We start from the raw sequence: 19513 nt of genomic DNA, 5'->3' as shown, positions 1-19513 counted from the left end.
TTACACAGTGCATTGAGGTAGTACAGGGTAAAAACAATGACAGAACAGAGTTAAGTGTCACAGCTACAGGAAAAGTGCATTGCAGGTAGACAATAAAGTGCAAGGTCAAACAAGCCCATCTGTCAAATTGTCTGCCTGCACTGCACTTTCCTTGTAACTATAACACTTTATTCTGCATTTTGTTATTGCTTTTCCCTTGTCCTACCTCGATATACGGGCAGGCACGGTAGTGTAGATAGGCAGTCGCGGTAATGTAGCGGTTAGCGTAACGCTATTACAGCGCCAGTGACCCGGGTTCAATTCTGGCCACTGTCTGTAAGGAGTTTGTAAGTTCTCCCCGTGTCTGCGTGGGTTTCCTCCGGGTGCTCTGGTTTCCTCCCACATTCCAAAGAAGTACGGGTTAGGAAGTTATGGGCATGCTATGTTGGTGCCGGAAGCGTGGCGACACTTGCAGGCTGCCCATAGAACACTATACACAAAAGGATGCATTTCACTGTGTGTTTTGATGTACCTGTACATGTGACCAATAAAGATACCTTATCTTATACTGATGTGATGAAATGACTTGTATGGATGGCATGCAAAACAGTTTTTCACTGTACATTGGTACACCTGGTGATAATAAGCCGATTTACCAATTGAAATTTTACCAATTTTAGGATAGCTTGGAACTTTTTTTTCTACACAATAGGACACATCTATCAAAATTTATCCCACAACTGGAACGTGTTGTGGCAACTAATTTGTTGAAGTGTTAAGCATTCTTTCACAGTTGGGGGATGGTATGATGTTAACAGAAACCTGGACTATTGATCCTGAGATTCAAGTTCAAATCTCACCGAAGCTGTGGGTAACTCAATGAATGTGGAATTTAAAAAGCACTCTAGTGATAATCGTGGTGACCCTGACCTTCGAGGGAAGTAAATCTGGTCTCCTTACCCAGTAATGTAAACCCCCTCCCTGCCTTCTTCCCCCTCCCCACTCCAAGACCCACACTGAACCCAACCCCTCCCCAGACTTGCACCAACCCCACCCTCTGATGCACCCTGCACCAGACCTACAGCAAAGTGGTTAAGTCATAGCTGCCCCCTGAAATAATCCAACATGTCACTCAGTCCCAGGGCAATTAGAGATGTGTATCCCTGCATGTGTTTATGATGATTGAATTTTGGTCTATTCATTATCACTCAGTTCTGCCTTGTGTGGGGTCACTGTGTTTTTCAGTTTGCCGCTGGTGGATTCTATGTGCTGCTTGTTGATGTTTCGTTAGGTCAAAGGTGTTCAATGATGAGCTGCAGGAAATACAGGCGGCCTGCTACCTTTAGCTGTGAATACCCAGGGTAATCAATGGCTGGTGCTGTGACTTGTGGGTTCATTGCTCTCTCAGGCAGTACCTAGTTTTGTTTGACCAAGGCGATGTGATGGCACTGAACTGTGAGAAACAAGAGGGCTAGTCACTCAGTACTTAGCATGGCATGGCTGCGGGCACCTCCTGATCTGTGTGAATTGAAAGGAATAAACCCATTAGTTTGATATCCTTTCCTCGATTAAACACAAAACTTACCAGAACAAAAACTACACATTTTCAATGCACCGTTCACAACATCTGGACATCCCAAAACTTTTCATGTGTATTCACTGTCATAGTGTAGGAAATGATGCTGCCAATTTGCACACAGAAAGATCCCACAAACAAGCAATTGAGTGATCTGCTTTCAGTGTCGATAGAGAATTAGTGATGGGCAGAAAGGAAACACTGGCGATTTTTCTTGAAGTAATGTCATGGTATCTTCTGGGTCCATTGTAGAGGGCAGGAGCTTTAACATCTCAGCTAAAGGAAGCACCTCCAACAAACAATCTGCTGGAGGAACTCGGTGGGTCAAGCAGCGTCTGTGGGGGGGGAAGGAATTGTCAACGTTTGGGGTCGAAACCCTGCAAAATACCTTTTGTCCCATAGGTGCTGCTCGACCCATTGTGTTCCTCCAGCAGATTGTTTGTTGCTCCAGATTCCAGCATCTGTAGCCTCTTGTGTCTCTGGCATGTCCAACAGTGTGGCACTCCCTCTGGGAAGCACTGGTACATCAGCCTTGACTAACAGCCAGACCAGAGCTTCTGACCGTGAAAGACTACCAAGTAAGATTTAAAATCAAAGGGGAACTTAATGGTTCATGATCATTTTGCTCGACTAATGGACATGTTACTTCCTCAGAGTTCCCCTCTGCCTTAGGAGAAGGATCATGAGACTGTTGGGCCACCTCAGCATGCTCCGTCCCTTTGGCACCACCGTGAGACGGACTGCCCTAGCCCAGGCCACCGACTCTGAGAACGCCTACCGGCTGCGAGGGACCTATCCCTACTTCCTGCCAATTCAGACCCGTTGGCAAGACAACGATCAGTATGGCCACGTTAACAACATAGTATATCACGGGTACTTTGACACACTAATCAACTACTATCTTATCAGGTAAGGAATCGCTAACTATTTAGTCTGTTCACACTTGCCTTCATCTAATGATGCTGAAGTAAAGGATTTAATGTGGCAATAAAAGGTTTATTGTTATCAGTGACATAGAAGGGTTAATTCTTTTGAACAGTTTATCTCTTATCAGTTGTAATTAAATGTGCTTATAATAAATTATTTGGTGTAATTAATGTAAAAATCTTCTTGCCTGTACTGTTATTAGAACCAGATGCTGAAGGATCAACAATATTACAACATGGCGATATACCCTTGCCAGCTGCCTAACTGTAATTACTTTAATCTCAGCTTGTTATCTAATTATCACCTTTGTAAAGGGAATACTACCCTCTATTGCATGCTGATTGTTTCAGATGATGATGAAGAGTTTAAAACAGCTGTCAGAAATCTGGGGCCTGCCTGGATATCTCGGTTACCAGGAGGCTGTGTTGAGGCCTAGTTCAGGCCTGATTCGTCTCCCACAGGAGACGTGGGCTTTGAGCTGGCTAGTCTCCTCCTGCGAAGAGGTGAAAGAATGTATAGACTTCAATGTGGGGCAGAGTTTGGCTCTTGTCAGTGAAAAAAACAACCTTATGACCAGCCTCATGTTACTGACCTCTCTGTATCTGTGCACTGGGACCGGAGTGAAGGAAGATGTTCTAAACAGAGAGAATAACAAGGGTCAATTACTTCTGTAAATCAGCTCAGCTGTGGAACACTTCCTCTTCTGTTTAATGAGGAAATATTCGCAAAAGAAACAAGTTTGTCAATTGAAGGTCAACAATGGAAACTGATATTAGTTGTTACCTGGCTAGAAAAATATGAGTTTAAAAATGATGGAAAAATATGAGTTAAAAATGATGAAAAAATATTCATTGGTATCATTTATTTATACTTTAGTTTCAAGAATAGTGAAAGAATCATACAATTGTCTGTAAATAAACAATCTTTCTCAAATGGTAGTTCAGGCAGGCAACTCGGTCGGTCTGGATGAGTTGGGCTGAAGGGCCTCTTTCAGTGCTGTATACCTCTGTGGTTCTATTTTGTGTATTAAATATTGAAGAAATGTCATCAGGAAACAGTGAGAGTGTCAGCAGGGTGTTTGGTAAATTGGCAGAATTGGTGATTCTCTCTTTGGAGAGGAGGATGAGAGGTGACTTGATAGAGGTGTACAAGATGATAAGAGGCATCGATGAGTGGACAGTCAGAGACTTTTTCCCAGGGCGACAATGGCTAACAATGAGGGGACAAAATTTTAAGGTGATTGGAGGAAGGTATAAGGGGGATGTCAGAGTTAAGTTTTTAACACAGAGTGGTGGGTGCGTGAAACGCACTGCCTGCAGAAGTTGGGGCAGATACATTGGGGACATGTAAGAGACTCTTAGATAGACACATGAATGACAGAGAAATAGGGAGCTATGTGGGAGGGAAGGGTTAGACAGATCTTAGAGCAGGATAAAATGTTAGCACAGCATTGTGGGCCGAAGGGCCTATACTGTGCTGTAGTGTTCTATGTTCTATTTCTGGCTTTGTTTTGACACTATTTTCCCACATTCTGTTGTACACCCAGTAGTCATAGGCTGAAGTTCGTGGGAGAACTATCCTTGCTGCAGACAGCATCACCTGCTCTCTGTTTTAGTGGGAATTAATACTTGAAAGAAAATGCCCCAAGCGTCAGCCAAATTAAAACACCTTCAATACTTCAAACTGGTAAGCACATTTTGCAATTCGGAGCTGCAAATCTTTTGATGAGGATTAATCCTGTCACTGAAGGTTAACATACAGGTACAGCAAGCAATTAGAAAAGCAAATGGTACATTGGCTATTATTGTAAGAGGATTTGAGTGCAAGAGAAGTGATGTCTTGCTGCAATTACATAGGGCCTTGGTGAGATTGCACCTGGAATATTGTGTACTGGCCTGGTCTCCCTGCCTAAGAGCAGATATACTTGCGATAGAGGGGGTGCAACAAAGATTCACCGGGCTACAATGAATCTTAGGAGCACGAGGAGCCCATTCAGCCCCTCAAGCCTGCCCTGTCATTCATGGTGGATCTGCCCCACACCTTAACTCTTCTTCTGTGCCAGTTCTCCAGAGTCTCAATTCCTTGATCACTCAAAAACTTACCTGCTTATTCTTTCTTTAAATACCCCCAGCAAACTAATCCCCACAACCCTCCAGGATGGAGAGCTCCAGGGATCCCCTACCCTCTGAGAGAAGAACTACACAGTACACACCTCATTTTTAAATGACTGCTTCCTAATCTTGTAACTATGTACCTCTTTCGAGATTTCCCTCACAGACATCTACCCCGTCGTGGCTCCTAAGAACCTTGCATGTTTCAATGAGATTTATAGTGGTCCTGGGAATGTGTCAATACTTACAGAAGTCTGGGAGTGTGTCAGTGTTTAAAGGGGACCTGGAAGTAGGTTGGAACGTATAAGAGTCCTGGGAAGTATGTTGGGATTTACTATGGTCCCTGGGGGTGTGCCATTATTTACAGGGTGACCCTAGGAGTGTGTTTGTCTTGGGAATGTGTTGATGTTTACAGGAGTCATGGTAATTTTTCAGTACTAAATAGCCATTAAGCTGGAAAGAGTGCAGAGGAGATTTACGAGGATGTTGCCGGGACTCAAGGGACTGAGCTATGGAGAGAGGTTGAGCAGTTTGGGACTTTTTTCATTGGAGTGTAGGAGAATGAGGGGCGAGCTTAATAGAAGTATATGAAATTATGAGTGGATTAGATAGAGTGAATGCGCACAGTCGTTTTCCCAGGGTTGGGGAATCAAGAACTAGAGGGCATAGGTTTAAGATGAGAGGGGAGGGATTTAATAGGAACCTGAGGGTTAACCTTTTCACCCAGAGAGTGATCAGTATATGTAATGAGCTGCCAGAGGAAGTGGTTGAGGCAGGTACATTAACAACATTTAAAAAAGGTTTAGAGGGATATGGGCCAAACATGGGCAGATGGGACTGGCTTAGGTGGGAATCTTGGTCGGCATGGACCAGTTGGGCTGAAGGGCTTGTTTCCATGCTGTATGACTCTAGATGGATATTTACTAGTGTCCCTGAGTGTCACAGTATTTATAGGGTTCCTGAGAACATCTCAATATTCACAGCGGCTCCACAGATTATTTATTGACAAAATCTGCAGTGTGTCAGGGGTTCTGGGGGTTCTGTGAGAGTGTCAGGATTTACAAGAGTCCCCATATGTTTCTGTCAGTATTTACAGGGTTCCTTGGGAATGTGTCAGCATTTACATGGGAGGCTGTGTATGTCTCAGGGATTATGAGGGTCCATGGGAATCTGTCAGAGTTTTCAGGGGTGCTAGGAGTGTCTCAGTATTTACAAGGGGACTCTGGGGGTATGTCAGTATTTAAAAGGTCCCTTGGTGTGGAAACATGGGAGTGTACTGCGGTACATCACTAGTCACAGACTTTAAATTGCAAAGACCTCTGACCAGTGCCCTCTGCCTTCTAACACAAAGCTAATTTTTGGTCCAATTTGTCAAATTGCCCTGTTTCCCATGGGCATTTACCTTATGGACCAGTCTCCCATGAAGCTCACACAGACTATATCAATGGCACTGCAGTCAGAGAGGATCTCCCTTTAATAAAGACCCAATTAATCAAGTGTGGATTAAATCTGACCCTCAGTATTTATTGCAAAAATGTCCCTACCACCAATGTTAGGCTCACTGGGTAGTAATTACATGGCTTTGTCCTGCTGTCTCGGTATTTACAGAGACTACTGGGAGTGTGTTAGAACTTAGATGGATCTCTGAATGGGTTTTAGTATTGACAGGTGTCCTGGGAGTGTGTCAATATTTACAGTGGTCTCTGGGAGTGTTTTAGCATTTAAATACCACTACTTGGAACATATCATTATTTACAGCGACTTCAGTAAGTGTATCAGTGTATACTGAAGTTCCTAGCTCAGAGTGAGTATTTACTGCACTTGTCAGGGAGCGGTCTCTGTATTTACTGGGTGTTGCTGGGTGTGTGTGATTATCGACCGGGTGTTGCTGGGTGTGTGCGATTATTGACCGGGTGTTGCTGGGAGTGTGCGATTATCGACTGGGTGTTGCTGGGAGTGTGCGATTATCGACCGGGTGTTGCTGGGAGTGTGTGCTTATCGACCGGGTGTTGCTGGGAGTGTGTGCTTATCGACTGGGGGTCGCTGGGACTGTGTGCTTATCGACCGGGGGTCGCTGGGACTGTGTGCTTATCGACCGGGGGTCGCTGGGACTGTGTGCTTATCGACCGGGCGTCGCTGGGAGTGTGTGCTTATCGACCGGGCGTCGCTGGGACTGTGTGCTTATTTATTGGGTTTTGCTGGGGGTTCTTTAAACAGGGCATTGCTGGGATTGTACTACTTTGTACAGAATGTTGCTAGTATGTATTAGTATTTCTTGGCTGAAGTCACAAATAAGTAATATCTTGGCATGGGTAGTGGAGTAATGATCCACTAGGAAACAGAATGTGAGGATAAATGGGTCATTTTTGGAAGCACGAATGGTAGCAAGTGCACAGAATGTTCTCTGTGTGTTTGGGTTCAACATCCATCACCCAGAGTGTCTTCGTAGCACCACCAAAGTCAAAGTCAAGTTCATTGTCATCGGCACAAGTCCATGTGTGCACAGGTGCGATGAAAATCTTACTTGCCGCTGCATCACAGGCACATAGCATCAGATAAGCAGCCTTCACATTGAAAAAAACAGAAATTAAACATAAATTATACACAGTTTTTACAAGAAAGAACACAATTAGAACAAAGTCCATTTTAGTGCAATGTGATGTTACGGACTCGGTGAAAGTCCCTTTAAGATAGAGAGTGTGTGTGTGTGTGTGTGTGTGTGTGTGTGTGTGTGTGTGTGGCGTGCTTACGTCAACAGAAGATAAAGGATGTAATGACGTTGTTGAAGAAGTCAGGAGAGAAGGGAGAGAGACACCAGCCTGCTAGTGTTCTCTGTCGATGGATGAGAAACAATAACTGTGTCTGCCATTGAAATCCATGTATGGAAGTTGGAAGTAATCCGGTGGAGTTCACTTTGTTGCTGACCTGTAGAAGGAAACAGGTATTTGTGTGGACGACCACGATTCAGATGCTTTTCGGGGTGAGGAAGTCACTACCCAGTAAACACTGAAGTGTCGTTTGGGTTCCATCGTGGAACATTTGGATTTCGTATTTACTCTCTCTATGTTTCTCTACATCTACGTCTTATCTTCAGACAACGGTGGTTGTTGAAGAAGCCCTTGCTCATGCTTCACCTTATGGCTTGCGGAACTGAACTTTAAGAACCATTCCTCAACTTGGAGTTTGGGACTTTGCCACACACACACGAAGAGTTTAGTTTTTGGGGTTAACGTTCAAGGTTTAACATTTTTGAATTTTAACATACTAACATTTTTACTTTTATTTTACGTATGGTCATAAGTAGTGATTAATAAAATAGTTTTTAACACTGAATCATGCTCAGTGTGTTTCTTTTGTTGCTGGTTCGTGACAGTGATCAAAGTGGTCCTAGTGTTGCTAAACTGTAGTGACAACAGTTGTGCCAGTTGTGCTTGTACTTGTACATGTAGTAGTGGTGACTAGTGTAGTGTCACAGGGATCTGTGAAGAGGTTTCAACTATTTATAATATATATGGGTGACTGGATGAAGGGATCAAGTTCATTGTAGCCACATCTTCAAATAATACAAATACAAGTGAGTTGCAAGTTCTGAGGAGGACACAGAGAACTTGCAGTGGGATACAGAAACAATAAGAAGCTGGCAGCAACAAACAGACTGCTGGAGGAACTCAGCAGGTCAGGCAGCACCCGCGGATGGTTCGGGTCAAGTCTCTGCATCTGGACTGAAGTTGGCAGATGGAGCATAATGTGGAAAATGTGACATTCTCCACTTTCAAAGGGAGAGTGAAAAGCATTCTTTTTACTTAAATGGGGTGCAACCATAAAAATTGAAAATCACATGGAACTCCAAAATAAAAACAGAAAACGCTGGAAGTTCTCAGTAGGTCAGGCAGTGTCAGTGGAAAGAGAAACAGAGTTAATGCTTCAGATGGAAGATCCTTCATCAGCAGTGGCAATGCGAGAAGTTAAGTGATTTCTCGATTGCAGAGAGGGTGGATAAAACAAAGAGGTTTTATCTGACACTGTGAGGCCAGACGATGTGGTGATAGATTGTTTATGCAACAGTTTGGTTGATAGATTAACGAGGGCAGTTAGAAAAAGAGAAAGCAAAGGGACATGTAAAAGCTGTGAAATACAGGTCAGAGCTGTGGCAAGGTTCTGATTCCAAGCAGACAACGTTAGAAATGCCCAGCAGTTCAGGCAGTGTCTGTGGAAAGGGGAAAGTTAAGCATCTTACTTTAGAACTGGCTGGTCTTGATGCAAGCAGAGAAAGCAAACCACGGTTACTGAATCCGTGTTCCCCTTCTCCAACATAGAGGAGACCACATCGTGATTGATAATTGGTTTATTACTGTCACATGTACCGAGATACAGTGGGGAGCTTAGTTTGCGTGCCATCCAGACAGAACGTTTTGTACATCAGTTCATCGAGGTAGTACAAAGGGAAAACAATAGCAGAATGCAGGATGTGGTGTTACAGTTCCAAAGAAAGTGCAAATAACAGACAAATAAATTGCAAGGGCCACGGTGAGGTAGACTGAGAGATCAAGAATTCATCTTTATCATATAAGATCAAGAGTTCATTTTTTAAGATATCTTAACTAGTCACATGTACATCGAAACACAATGAAATGCACCTTTTTGCCTAGAGTGTTCTGGGGGCAGCCTGCAAGTGTCACCACGCTTCCTGCGCCAACATAGCATGCCCACAGCTTCCTAACCCGTACGTCTTTGGAATGTGGGAGGAAACCGGAGCACCCGGAGGAAACTCATGCAGACATGGGGAGAACGTACAAACTCCTTACAGACAGCAGAGGGAATTGAACCCGGGTCGCTGGCGCTGTAATAGCGTTACGGTAACCGCTGCACTTCCATGCCTGCCCTATCATTTGTCGTATATGATCCGTAAATAGCTGTGGTACAAAAGGATCTAGTGATCCTAGTGCATTGAAACGTGTGGATTTGGCATTCAGGTGCAGTAGGTAATTAGCAAGGCTATTGGAATGTTAACCTTGGTTGCAAGGAATATGGAATATAAAAGTAGGGAGGTTTTGACACAACTTTACAGAGTGCTGGTGAGAATGCATCTTGAGTAAGGTGTACAAATAAGGAAGGATGTGCTTGTGCAGAGAAAGATCATGGGATTGTTTATAGAATGAACAGTTGGGGCTTACATTTCTTGGCTTATAGATGAATAAAAGGGGGCATTGAAATCTATAAAGTTGCGAAGGGGCTGGGCAGGGTGAATGTTGAAGGGGTGTTTCCCCTTGTTGGACTGTCTAAAATTTGAGAGCATATTTTCAAAATTAGGGGTTGTGCATTTCAGATGAAGATGAGGAAGAATTACTTCTCTCAGGAGGTCATAAATATTTGGGGTTCTTTACCCCAGGCACCTGTGGAGATGGAGCTATTGAATATTTTCAACAAAGGTGTCATGGGATATGGAAAGAGGCTGGGAGAGTGGTGTTGTGGCCAATATTGACTCAGCCGTGATATTATTGAATGGTGGAGCAGGTTCTAGGGACCAGCAGGTCTACCCCTGCTTCTGTTTCTTCTGTTTTTATGTGATTATGTATCAGTAATTAACGGCTGCCTCTGGCAATGTGAATGTTTGTCAGGTTGCTGCTGGGACCATGTCAGTGTGCAAACTGTGTTGCTGGGGTTGTGTTGATATGTACATGGTGTCACTAGTTGTATGTCAGTGTGTGTAGGGTGTTGCTGTGAATATGACAGTGTGCATACAGTGTCGCTGGGTGTGTGTCAGTGTGCATACAGTGTCGCTGGGTGTGTGTCAGTGTGCATACAGTGTCGCTGGGTGTGTGTCTGTGCGTACAGTGTCACTGGGTGTATGTCAGTGTGTGTACAGTGTCACTGGGTGTGTGTCAGTGTGGGTACAGTGTTGCTCATTATGTGTCAGTGCGCATACAGTGTCGCTGGGTGTGTGTCAGTGCGCGTACAGTGTCGCTGGGTGTGTGTCAGTGCGCGTACAGTGTCGCTGGGTGTGTGTCAGTGTGCGTACGTTGTCGCTGGGTGTGTGTCAGTGTGGGTACAGTGTCGCTGGGTGTGTGTCAGTGCGCATACAGTATTGTTCATTATGTGTCAGTGCGCATACAGTGTCACTGGGTGTGTCAGTATGCGTACAGTGTCAGTGGGTGTGTGTCAGTGTGTGTACAGTGTTGCTTGTTGTGTCAGTGTGTGTACATTGTTGTTGCAGGCGTTCCAGTGTGTATACAGTGTTGCTGTGTGTGTGTGTGTGTGTGTGTGTGTGTGTGTGTGTGTGTGTGTGTGTGTGAGAGAGAGAGAGAGAGAGGGAGTAGGTACAGATGTTTAAAGAGTTTTCAAGTTCGAAGGGTATAGTTTAATTGCGTGATTGTGTGTTTCTGTGCAAGACTTCCCAACCTGAAGGTCAGGAAATAGAAGATACATCTAAAGTCAATATGTATGGTCATTGGTTCCACCATGACTGGTTAACATTAAATAACATAATTTTGTGAGGTAGGGAGATTGGGTTATTTATCACTGTAGGGCAATGGAACCGAATTATTCAGGTGCAAATATCGTTGAAGTAGATGCAAGCATATTTTGGTGCCAATTTCTTTCCGTCCCTACTACAGGGGCCCTTTGAATGACATCCGTGGCCCCTTCATTAACTTGCATTGACGTTCCTTTTTCCCAACATGTGGCTGCCTGCATTAGTCTGGTTGGATAATCCTACACTTTTTTGACTTACCACCACTAAATCACTCTCATTACCGGGGATCGAGCTTATTTCTAGTTGCTAAGCTGCTTAGCTTGCATGACTTCATCAATCATTCCACTGGATAAATTCCCATCGGCATGACTTGTCAAATGAGGAATGGGGTTCCAGTTCTGCTGAAAGAGTTTCTAAACACAGGTGGAAAAGATGAGTTGAGAAAGAAGAAACCTGAATATCCGCCGAACCTTTCCTGATCTAAGAATATCACAATCAAATATCTTTGAAGTGTGGTCACCTTTGATATAGAGGGTAGGGAATGTTTGGGTATTTTGACATTTTTGGAAGATCCCTGCGATAAACTCGGCCTAAAGCTCAATTGTTCAGTGGTGAAACTGTGAGGTTGATGGTTGCAAAAGTCTTTGTATGCTTTTGCTGCCTTTTAATGCCTCTTGGTATGAACTGCAAGTTGGCACCAATGCCAGTGAGCACATTGGGTTTGCCAGTAATGCACAGATGCTGCATTACCTGGGAATGGATCATTGGATGTGTTGGCAACTGTTCTGGTTGTGTAGCTTGCTGAAAAATCAAGCATGTTTGTGCAATTGGCTGGAACTGAAGGAAATTTACTGAGGGACATGATCTTTCATTGATATAGATGCAGAGGAATAAGATGAGATTAAGTTATCTTTATTAGTCTCATGTACATTGAAACACACAGTGAAATGCATCTTTTGCGTAGAGTGTTCTGGGGGCAGCCCGCAGGTGTCGCCATGCTTCCGGCGCCAACACAGCATGCCCGCAACTTCCTAACCTGTACGTCTTTGGAATGTGGGAGGAAACCGGAGCACCTGGTGGAAACCCACGCAGACACGGGGAGAACGTACAAACTCCTTACAGACAGCGGCGGGAATTGAACCCGGGTCGCTGGCGCTGTAATAGCGTTACACTAACCGCTACACTACCGTGCATTCCAGGTAGCACCTTGGTTTAACATCCCTTCTGAAGCAACACCACCTCCAACAGTGAGGGAGGGAGGGAGGGTGTCACTCTCCATTAATAGTGTCAGCCTGGATTACCTTCTATAGAATGGGTCCTGAACCTTCAAACTTCTGCCCCAGGGGTGTGTCTGATGCACACAGAATCAAGATTTACGCCTTTGCTCTAAGGCAAACAATGAAGGCTTGAGATCGTGTTGCACGTGAAAAGGTGCTCACTTGGTGTTGTGCAGGGTTAAATGCACAGGTTCGTCGGGAGCAAGTGTCCTGCACTGCATTGGGCAAAGCTCTGTGCACATGTGACTCATTTCTCCAGTCTCTGGTGCATTAACTGTATGTGGTTACATGGGCTCATGTGCAAGGTATAAACTTACTTGAGCATCACTCTGACTGGGCCGGAACTCTTAAAGGAGCCATCCACCAGATCTGCTGCTGCAAGTGGTGGTGCATCAGGGCCACCTCTTGGATGCAATGGAGGGAGAGACACAAGAAGGGGACACCAATCCTTCAGTGCTTGATTAGGTACACAGGTAGTCTTCACGGCAAGAATCTGGGGGGTTACTCATATCACCCTCCCTCACTCACCACCCCCCCCCCCAAAGGAAATAGATTGCCCACATGCAAAATACTAAGAGATTTGGTCCATGGGGATACTGGACAAGAATTCACTGTTGTCTCTTGTGGCAAAAGCCCCAGCGATTGGTATTGGTTTATTATTGTCACATGTACCAAGATACATTGAAAATAATAGTTCATAAAAAAAGATCAATTACTTTCAGAGGGCCATTCCTGCTGTGAACATATATAGTCTGCAATTAAGGACGAATGCATTTAGTGCATGCTACCAATTTATTAATATATTAAGCTTCATCAGCTTTGTAAATAGTTTTATAGGGTGCAAGCACAATGAATTGGAATTTGTTGTAGTGCATTTCATTCTGCAGAGTTCTGAGTAAAAACAGTGACACCAATAACTTGGGAACAAAGACAAAAAGCAGAAAAGGAAAGGATCTTCCTTCCTTTCCCTTCATAAAATTTGCTTAAAATTCCACGTACTCTATCCCAGCTCCTCTGGGATCAGGTATTTGTATGCCGTACAGTCAGATCATGCCATACATAAGTACATCGAGGCAGTAAAAAGGAAAACAGAATGCAGAATATAGTGTTACAGCTACAGAGAAACTGCAGTGCAGGTAGACAAGTAAAGTGCAAGGGCCACGATGAGGTAGATTGGGAGATCAAGGATTCATCTTAAGCATACAGGAGGTCCATTCAAGAGTCTGATAACAGTGGGATAGAAGCTGTCCTTGAGTCTGGAGGTCTGTACTCTCAGGCTTTTGTACTTTCTGCATGATGGGATGGGGGAGGAGAGAAAATGTCGGGGTTGGGAGTAGTCCTTGAATATATCCTCTGCTTCCCAGAGGCACCAGGAAGTGCAGACAGAGTCAGTGGAGGGGAGGCTGAGGGTCTGTCACTTTAAGGGGTAAGGGCTAGAGGAGAACACCTTCCTCCTGTTAGGGACCACTTTCCTGCTGAAGCCCCACTTGATTCCCCAGTTAAATAATCACACTCGAATCAACTACATTACACGGTGATTGATGTCACCCGTGTTTCTCTTTTGGGATTTGGGCATCGCTGGCAAGGTCAAGTGAACCACTCTAACCTCCTGGTGAAGAGGCTCTCTCCGTGCTTTTCCAGGAGTTAGACCCAGTCACACTGAGGGACCAGCAATGTTTTTCCAGGTCGGGATGATGTGCAACTAGGAGGGGAACCGGCAGGTGGCGGAGGTTGCAGGTTTGGGGTAGTCTGGCTGAGTAACAGCAGTGCATTTTGTAGACAGTACACACTGTCACCACTGTGCACCTCTGGTGGAGGGAATAGATGTTTGATGGGCTACCAATCAAGGAGGCTGCTTTGTTCTGGGTGGAGTTAAGCTTCCGTGGAGTTGTTGGTACTGCACTCATCCAAACAAGTGGCGAGCATTCTGTCACGCTCCTGACTTGTGCATTGTAGATGGTGTCACTCATTGCAGAATACCCAGCCTCCAACCTGATCAGTTGCCATATCAAATTCAAGTTCAAGTTACTTCATTGTCATTCACCCATATGCTATAAAAACACATGGAGGAACAAAATGTCATTTCCCCCAGACTCTCACAATAGAGGACATACGTAAAACAGAAGACATACAATAAACACAGATAAAAAAATAACTGTGGAAGTACAAATAGTGCAAAAAACAGTATATACAGAATACAAATTCAGTGCAGAGTTAGTGCAAAGCCGAGTTGGACGAAGAAAATACAGAACTCAGTGTGTTGCACTTATTGTATAAGCATATTCAGCAGCAGCCAAAGTTCTTATACGCTGTTGTGCAAACCAGGGCTTTTGACGGGGCATTTGTCTGAAGCTGATCCATTTGAGTTTTTGGTTAATGGTGAGCCCCAGGACTTTGATGGTGGGGGACTCAGTGATGGTAATGCCAATGATTCTCTATGGCAGGTGATTAGACTCTCATGGGAGATGATCAGTGCTTGGCTCTTTTGTGAAATGACTGTTAACAGCCTATGCATGAACGTTGTCTGGGTCTTGCTGCATGCAGGCATGGCTTGCTTCATCTGCTGAGGAGCTGTGAATGGAATTGAATGTTATGCAATCTTCAGCGAGCATCCCCACTTCTGACCTTATAATGGAATGAAGGACACTATTGAAGCAGCTGAAGATGGTAGGGCCAAGAACACTGCCCTGAGGAACCTCCAGCAGCCTTTCTGTGTCAGCCCGTCATACCCAGGGAAGGACACAATTCAGTGCCTCTTCAAGCACAGGGTTCAGTTGGAAATGCCGACCACATCACACAATCAATTTTGCACCATTTTAGTTGTGTTGGCACATAGAAAATGGGTGTAAGGCACTTGAATTTTTTTTAGCTCAAAGTGCTGGAGAGCCTCTGGCTAAACCCAAGGGAATGGAAAAGTGAGCAATGGATTTCTGAATAAGAATGAATGAGTTCTTCCAAATATTCTGTGGCTTACCACTATTATCATAATGCAGTCAGTGTTAAGCATTTACTCTGTGGCTTCAAACTGGTCTAAATGCTTACAAAGATGCATTGAAGCCTTTTTACTAATGAGACATTTATGTCTCATCTGGAAAATTTATTGTGTCTTGTACCTTTCTCAAATAAATTGTTACAGACTGAAGTGAGAGTCAATAGGATTTTAATGTCATTATTTCCCTGAAAATTCAGGGTTGAATGAACATCACTCTTAATTACTGCGGGAAATTTTCTTTCCATATTGTTCATGCAATAAATGTTTCTTAAGAATAAAATAAAATAACAGGAGAGCTCTCAGTAATTGTGGCCCTTTGAGTACATTTAATTTAAATTAGAATGGCAAAGAGACACATTTTAGACATGGTTTAGAAAATACACACAGAGGAAAATGCCTTAGAAAAGATCCTGGGCTCTGGATGGAGGTGAAACTGTTCTTGTATTTTAATAAAATATAAATGCAATGAAATGCATGCTCATTAATTCATACAGGGTGTGAAAATCCAAGCCATAGGTCCTGGGTATTTAAGGCTAGAGTACTCCTGTAGGACTGCAATTTAATTCAGATCTCCATTAACCCAGGGGAATATACTTACAGTCCCACCAAAATTAAATTACTTCAGGGAGGGCATTCTAATGAACAAGCAGTTAAATGATCTATGTCCAATCAGCCTAGTTGCTTTAGCAAGAGTGCCCCAATAAATGTCTCTCCTTACGTCTGACATCTTCCTATTGCCAGTTCCCACTGGGTTTGCAATGACTCCTCATTAGAACTTTCATTTCCTTTCCTGAACTGTTTTGAGAGTTGGAATATCACTATAGTCCCATCTTCTCCCTTGTGTAGTGTCATAAATGACTGTGGATCGATACAAATCCATTGTCCTGTTCAAGTATGATGAGGTACCCCCGATCACCCATGATGTGAGATGAAGGGTCAAGAACCAAATCAGCTTTAGGTCAAGGGATAATGGAATCAGGTAGGAGTGTAATTCAGTCTCTGTCTTAAAGTAATTCATGCTGCCCTTATTTTTATATTTCGAGAATAAATTTTATTGTTCCACTACTGGTGATCGTGTCGTCAGCTGCCATGGACCAAAGTCATACATTCCCTCTATAAACCTCTTCTCCCTAACCTCTCTCCTGCTTTAAAATCTGCCTGAAACTGGTCTCAGCTTGAGCAGTAAAGTCTGTGGTGTTCTTAGCCAATCCTTGCTGAGTGATATTGGTCATTAGTTTTGGCTACAGGCAGTTCTAGTCACTGGTCGTTGTGATATACCACACATTGCTCCCTCTCTGCCTTCTGTTAAAGAAATTCCCTTGCTGCATAGATATCGATGTCATTGTTCTGCTTGTAACTTGTGTTTGGATTTGCACACTGTGAATCTGCCCTCTCTCCTGGTGTGTATGGCACATTGTCTTCTGAAGGAAATAACTCTTTAACCTTAGAAACACACAGATGGAGGCCATTCAACCCATCCAGTCCATGCTTGCTCCTCGAGATGTTACTTGTCCCATTCCCACTCTCCTCATTTCCCTGTACCCCTCTCTTGCACGATGGATCATGGCTTGGTACGGCAACTGCTCTGCCTGTGACTGCATGAAACTACAGAGAGTTGTGGACACAGCTCAGCATATCACAGAAACCAGCCTCCCTTCCATGGACTCTGTCTACATTCTTGCTGCTAGAAAAGCAGCCAGCATAATCAAAGACCCCAGCCACCCCGGACATTCTCTCTTCTCCCCTCTCCCATCGGGCAGAAGATACAAAAGCCTGAAAGCGCGTACCACCAGGCTCAAGGACAGCTTCTATCCCGCTGTTATAAGACTGTTGAATGGTTCCCTAGTACGATAAGATGGACATTTGACCTCACAATCTACCCTGTCATGTCCTTGTACCTTACTGTCTGCCTGCACTGCACTTTCTCTGTAACTGTAACACTTTATTCTGCATTCTTTTATTGCTTTTCCCTTGTCCTACCCCGATGTACTGATGTGATGAAATGATCTGTATGGATGGCATGCAAGACAAAGTTTTTCACTGTACCTTGTTACATGTGACAATAACAAACCAATTACCAATTACCAAATATTGGCCAAAACAGTTCCCTTGCACCACATCAAATTAGTTAGATGAGATCTTTTAAGCCCACATGGAAAAGCAGTGGTCTTATCAGTATAATACCTGATACGTCCCTTTTCTGGGGACCATATATTAAATTAGGGCAGGCACAGTAGTGTAGTGGTTAGTGTAACACTATTACAGCGCCAGTGACCCGGGTTCAATTCCAGTTGCTGTCTGTAAGGAGTTTGTACGTTCTCCCCGTGTCTGCGTGGGTTTCCTCCGGGTGCTCCAGTTTCTCCCACATTCAAAAGACGTACGGGTTAGGAAGTTGTGGGCATGCTATGTTGGTGCCAGAAGCGTGGCGACACTTGCGGGCTGCCCCAGAACACTCTACGCAAAAGAAGCATTTCACTGTGTGTTTCAATGTACATGTGGGTAATAAAGAAATCTTATCTAAACTTTGTATATGAACGAAGGTACCTGTGACACTGTAGCACTCCTTCAGTATTGAACTAGAACCAGACCCTCAGTGCTCTAGTCCTTTGTAATGAGGTTTTAACCCCTAACCATCCAGTGATAAATTGGTTTATTATTGTCACATGTACCAAAATACAGAGAAAAACTTTGTTTTGCATGTCATCCATACAGATCATTTCATCACATCAGTACATTGAGGTAGTACAAGGGAAAACAATAACAGAATGCAGAATAAAGTGTTACAGTTACAGAGAAAGTGCAGTGCAGGCAGACAATAAAGTGCAAGGTTACAACGAGGTAGATTGTGAGGTCAAGAGTCCATCTTATTGTACAAGAGGTCAGTTAAATAGTCTTATAACAGCAGGATAGAAGTTGTCCTTGAGCCTGGTGGTACGTGCTTTCAGGCTTTTGTATCTTCTGCCTGGTGGGGGGGGGGGGGGGGGGGAAGAGAGAATGTCCGGGGTGGGTGGGGTCTTTGATTATGCCGGCTGCTTTACTGAGGCAGTGAGAAGTGTAGACGGAGTCCATGGAGGGGAGGCTGGCTCATCCCACCGTTGCATCCCGCGTCATTTTCCAGCACCATTTTAAAATCAAAATATAACCCCTGCTTAACCAAGTGGACACAGTGAAACAGGGAGGCCCCAAATTTTAAATGCAGTGGACTTTAGAGAGAGGCCTTCCATTGCGGGGCTTGAGTGCCACATTTCACCTCATCCCTTGACCAACCCTCCCTCGGTGAACGAGGCTGAGGGCCAGGTCTCCTTCAGCCCCACCGTCGCTGACAACCATGCAAAATCCCAGGTGACTGTCACCTGGAAGCATTGCTCTAGGAGCAGCTGCAGAAGGCTTGTCTTATCAGTTAGGTTGTCAATTTGGTTTAGCCTTGACATTGACTGACGGGGCTGGGCCAGTGAGTGGGATAGGGCCCAGGGAAAGTTGGGGCAGAGTGGAATGGTATAAATTAATTGCTACATCAGGAAAAATTGAGAGATAATTATTCCAGGGCTTCCTGTCGGGGAGGGAGAGAGGGAGACTGACCTCATTAACTCACTGATTGTACACAATTCAATTACTTGGAGATGCAAAATACATTTTTAATTACCTCAGTCGCTTGGGCTCCTTTCATCTCCATTTACGTCGAAGCTTTTAATGCAGGGACATGCTGAACATATTTTCTTTGGTGTGTAAAAAAAAGAAAGTGAAATTTCTAGGTGCAAACACAGTCAGTTTTGCTCCTGGGGTAGAGTTTACCATCTCTTTTCTTCACTCCCTCGCCACCCCCAGTGGCAATTCTGATGTCCAAGACCAGAGGAGTTAGTCTGTTTTTTACCTCCTTGCTCCTTATTGTACAGACCCTCCCTGTCACCCACTGACACCATGACTTGTAGCCAGTGGCTGAACTGCAGGTCTTTGTTGGTTTATGCCTTTAGGGGAGTTTAATCTTAATGAAGACATACACGGGAAGTCATTAGCTAAAGTCGTAATTTCTTGCTTTATGTTTGTAACTTACTGTCCAATCTCTCTGTGAATGGTTACAGTCTTTTTCCCAGGACTGGGGTGTCTGAAATTAGAGGACATGGGTTTAAGGTGAGAGGAGATAGATTTAAGTTAGGAGAAGTGAAGACACACAAGTCAGGA

At 44.2% G+C, this 19513-nt stretch overlaps 1 protein-coding gene across 1 annotated transcript in view; it reads left to right on the top strand.

Annotated features, from left to right (window-relative positions):
- The first annotated feature begins 2237 nt into the window (after nt 1-2237).
- LOC127577959 (uncharacterized) overlaps nt 2238-19513 on the top strand; it is a 48865-nt gene continuing 31589 nt past the window's right edge. The window contains exon 1 of the mRNA XM_052029666.1: nt 2238-2464. Coding sequence (XP_051885626.1) covers nt 2238-2464 — 227 coding nt within the window. The remainder of the gene's footprint in view (nt 2465-19513) is intronic.

This window comes from Pristis pectinata, chromosome 14 (assembly GCF_009764475.1).
Source record: "Pristis pectinata isolate sPriPec2 chromosome 14, sPriPec2.1.pri, whole genome shotgun sequence".
Lineage (NCBI taxonomy): Eukaryota > Metazoa > Chordata > Chondrichthyes > Rhinopristiformes > Pristidae > Pristis > Pristis pectinata.
The sequence above is the reverse complement of the archived record's forward strand: the minus strand, read 5'-3'. Positions and strand labels throughout refer to the sequence as shown.